This window comes from Sinocyclocheilus rhinocerous, unplaced genomic scaffold (assembly GCF_001515625.1).
Source record: "Sinocyclocheilus rhinocerous isolate Xijiao unplaced genomic scaffold, SAMN03320098_v1.1 scaffold3426, whole genome shotgun sequence".
In the NCBI taxonomy this organism is placed as follows: domain Eukaryota; kingdom Metazoa; phylum Chordata; class Actinopteri; order Cypriniformes; family Cyprinidae; genus Sinocyclocheilus; species Sinocyclocheilus rhinocerous.
The window spans coordinates 91,022-95,236 of NW_015635159.1; the positions used below are offsets into that span (position 1 = coordinate 91,022).

General features: G+C 36.1%; 1 protein-coding gene and 1 long non-coding RNA gene across 2 annotated transcripts in view; one reads left to right on the plus strand and one right to left on the minus strand.

The window, feature by feature from the left end:
- Window positions 1–3,632, minus strand: part of LOC107746727 (WD40 repeat-containing protein SMU1-like) — a 16,347-nt gene extending 12,715 nt beyond the window's left edge. Inside the window, exons 1-7 of the mRNA XM_016561019.1 lie at window positions 3,476–3,632; window positions 2,825–3,035; window positions 2,545–2,697; window positions 1,681–1,791; window positions 1,503–1,580; window positions 1,273–1,401; window positions 533–652 (exon numbers count right to left, since the gene is read on the minus strand). Coding sequence (XP_016416505.1) covers window positions 533–652; window positions 1,273–1,401; window positions 1,503–1,580; window positions 1,681–1,791; window positions 2,545–2,697; window positions 2,825–3,035; window positions 3,476–3,501 — 828 coding nt within the window. The 5' untranslated portion in view covers window positions 3,502–3,632. The remainder of the gene's footprint in view (window positions 1–532; window positions 653–1,272; window positions 1,402–1,502; window positions 1,581–1,680; window positions 1,792–2,544; window positions 2,698–2,824; window positions 3,036–3,475) is intronic.
- A 505-nt stretch (window positions 3,633–4,137) lies between these two features.
- The window catches only part of LOC107746730 (uncharacterized), a 6,075-nt gene continuing 5,997 nt past the window's right edge, over window positions 4,138–4,215 (plus strand). The window contains exon 1 of the long non-coding RNA XR_001640729.1: window positions 4,138–4,204. This is a non-coding gene — a long non-coding RNA (uncharacterized LOC107746730). The remainder of the gene's footprint in view (window positions 4,205–4,215) is intronic.

Sequence of the window (4,215 nt, forward strand, 5' to 3'; positions counted from 1 at the left end):
ATTTAGTGACAAAAAGTGACAATAAGGACATTTGTAATGTTACAAAAGATTTCTATTTCAAATAAATGTGGCTCATTAAAATTTCTATTCATCAAATAATCCTGAAATCAGCATATTAGAATGATTTCTGAAGGATCATTTGACACTGAAGACTTGAGTAATGGCTGCTGAAAATTCAGCTCTGCCATCACAGGAATCAATTATATTTTAAAGTATATTAAAAAAAACACAGTTATTTTAAACTGTAATAATATTTCACAATATTAATGTTTTTACTGTATTTTTGATAAATAAATGCAGACTTGGTGAGCATAAGAGACTCCTTTCAAAAAATATTACAAATCTTAATTATTCTAAACTTCTGACCAGTTCTGCATATAGAAATAAAAACATTATATAATTATTACATTATTATTATATAAATATAATAAAAATTATTACATAATTGTTATACAAGAAAAAAGTAATAAAAACAAGTATTTTTCCTAATTTATATGAAATACAGTTTATTTGATGGGCAGTATATACTCACCTTCCGAATTTTACCAGTGGTGAAGTTCCAGACTTCAATGAAACCATCAACAGATCCAGTAATCAAGTACTGTCCATCAGGAGAGAATCGCGCACACTCTACATGGGACTTTGGCCCAAACTGTATCATACATGTACACACATGGACAAACAGAAAATCAAAAAACAAAAATTACAAATATATTATTATTTTAATAAGCGCTTTAAACTATCAATATTGTTACAAAGCAGTTTTGAGTTAATGCATTAACTTTGACCGCTCTAAAAAAAATTGATAATGTTTTGAATCATTTTATTTGAATCATTTTCTATACATTTTTTGCAGACATCCCAGCACCCCTTTGAGATCCCTTGGGGTTCCCTGGATCCCAAATTGAAAACCCTTACCTAGACAATACCCACCTGCCTTGGGACACTATAAACCTCCCAAAAATTGTATGCTGATATTAATCCAAAAGTGTGGTGTTAAAGCAAGCAAGGTAGAACACAGAGAGTGCAAGATACAGATGAAAGCCTCAGGTCACAAAAGCAATTAAATGTGCATATGCTGAGCCTTGTGGCATGTAGGATATTCAGATAAGATGCCTTATCATGCAGATGGGAATAGCATCCATTATTTATTTCTTATATTCTATCTTATATTAAAACATTTGCACCACCTTTTTCAAACAGTAAGAATAATCATTTATATTTTCTCTAACAGTTAAACTGACTGAGATCACACTGTTGTGTTTACAGCACCTTTATGAGGCGACTGAGCTGAGTAGGGAAGCGCTCTTCCTCCATGTCCTTCAATGCACCTTTTCCCCGGAACAGTTCCAAAGACATACCTGGAGGTAAGAGACCCTGGTGCTGCTGCCACTTCAACGACTTCAAAGACAAAGTGGGGGAAAAGTAGAGGATGTAAAGTCGAATAAGAAAAAGCCAGGTAACACTGCTCAAGTAGTAGAGTTTGGTTTTTTTTTATTCACCAGCATTGCTAATGAGCCAAACTGCCGTAGTGCTTTGGTTTCCTGTAACCTGTATAAAGCGCCCTCACATATACGGCCCTATAAAAACAAAGGATATTTGATGCATGCAATACAACAGCTACAACTGATATACAGAATGCAACAGGCTAGGTCAAAAAAGACATAAAAGGTAGCAAACCTGGCCCAGAAGAGCCATGAGACGAGAAGGTGGCACCAAGCAGACCTCTCCTGCAAAAGCTTGAGCAATAGCCAGTCTGCGCTTCTCTTTACTGCTGTCCACTGGATATGCCTGTAGGCCAGTGGCGAGACAAAAAAAAAGCATAAATCATTGTTACACAAAAATACATATCTTATTTATTTCCACCTTATTTTTAAGAGTGGGTGATGCCTTTTGTAACCTGAATGTGCGAGGCTTCTGGTGTGATACATTTCCAGTTGTTTTAGTTACACATTCAAACATTTCTGTTGATAGAAAAGTTTACAGTATTCGGGTATTCCGTTCAAATAAGGTTTAAATGTTTGAAAATGAAGAATTTAAGCCATAAATATCAGTATTGCGACTTACAGTGTAATATATATATATATTAGGCTTATAATTATCAAATGTTATTTTTTTTATTTTACAAGATAATTGTATTTTACGACTGTAATATAATTATATCTTACATTTTTTTGAATTAGTTTCATTCTATTTAGTAACTTTCAGGAGGGTGTACTCATTTTTGCAACAAAACTTTTTAGCACTTTGATAAGAAAATCATATTTTCCTGAATAATTTTGACTTGCTTCTTTTGTACAAAAAACACACACACAAAAAAAAATATTTTAACATGTGAATGTGACTACATGTGACAAATTATTAAAATAATGACTTAAAATCTAAGGGGATAATTCAAGTAAATATTTTACATTTGAGGGGTTCACTTGACCAAAAAGTCTGGCAACCCCTGCACTAGAGTGTAAATCACCAATATTAATTTCTCAGCCATTTATATATATCTAAACATCTCACCTAACCCATTAATCCAATGTAAACATTTACCTCTTGTGAGTCAAAGTATGGCTTGCTGAGAAGGGTCTCCAGGTGCGAGTAGCGCTCAGGTTGAGTGTGCTTCAGCATGATCATGGGATCGGTCTGCTTTAGTAAACACCGGGCTGCTCCCAGCTCACCCAACTCAATCAACTCCAGCACAATCTACACATACAACCAGACATCACTCGGTTCTTTAAGAAAGCAGTTTGAACACAAACTGATCAGTAAGAGTCTGCGTGAAGATTTCATTTGCTACTGACATGCTGCCAGGTTTGCTTCACTTATTTACCTGTTCGTACAGCTCAATGAGCAGCTTGTCAGGAAGCTTCAGATACTGGATTGCTAGCAGCACTATATCCCACTGCCCGTTGTTGATATCGGAGATGAAGCTGTCGATGCTGTCGACCGTGTGGAGCGAGACTGCCGTCTCCTCTTGAAGCATCGCCAGAGTGCGGTGCAAATTATTTTCCTTCAGATATTGCATGATCAGACGAATCACGCTGCAAAAAGTGACGGACGCCGTTAATAGGCCTACGAGCTGTCACCGGAGCTTTACAAAAACATCAACTAAACGGTCTGTATCTGTATTTAACTGCAGGGTTTAATCGACATTACTTTTACTATCTTAGCTGTTTGGGTTGTGGAAAAAACGCTGACGTAGACTGGTTTTTATTAATAAATTCTACTCGAAACTTTTGTCTAGCACAACGACTGATGAATGTTTGTTGATACGTAAAAATTAACACACTATACTGACATTGCATTTGATTCCCGATATCATCCAGTTAGTGCCATTACAAAAATTACTAAAAATCACAAGCTTCATTAAGTTTATCCGTCCATAATAAAGCATTTGTATTTTTTTCTGGAATCATAAGACGATTAAATACAGTGTCAGAATCCCATTCATTCGATTCGAAGTGAATAACGGTTTACTTACTCTGCTGATTCCACTTCAAGGTCCATGGCTGGCGAGGTTGTTGATGAAATCGGCGTCTAGATATAATGTGCCAACATTCACCAGCAATGCTTAGTGTTGGTCCTCAGCCACGTGAACACCGTGTGGCCGTGACCGCCCAGTACACGTGCTGTTGTATTTATTGCTCACACGTCTGAAATCACGGAAACCTCTCGCAAATTGTTGCGGATTTTTGGGAGGGCGGATTAATGATGCGTCTGGAGAAATTAATGGGGAAAAAACCCCGCAACGTTAGCATCAGGTGCAGAGAGACCGTGCAGATGGTGCATCAAAGCCATAAAGCTGATGTATTATAAGCACCACAATGAATATGGTTCAATCAATCATTATTTAAAAGGAACGCAACTGTACAGACGCTCATCATCTTTAATAAAGCGTTGGTTTATTAGCAATCGACAGTAATTGTCAATTTTTCCAATAGAATACAGAAGAATCGATTTAGAATACAGAACACACAGGTGTCGCATCCCAGCATGGCAAGCCGTATTAACATAATAATAATACGTTTTATTTATATAGCGCCTTTCAAACACCCAAGGACACTTTACATAAGGTAAATAACATAGTATACAACATATAAACAGCCAAACAGCAGACAGAGGTGAAAAAATATGCAATATACAAGATAAGTTACAAAAGCATAGAACAGAAAATTAAGGCAAGCAATTAATTAAGAAACATTGTAAATAGGTGAGTTTTGA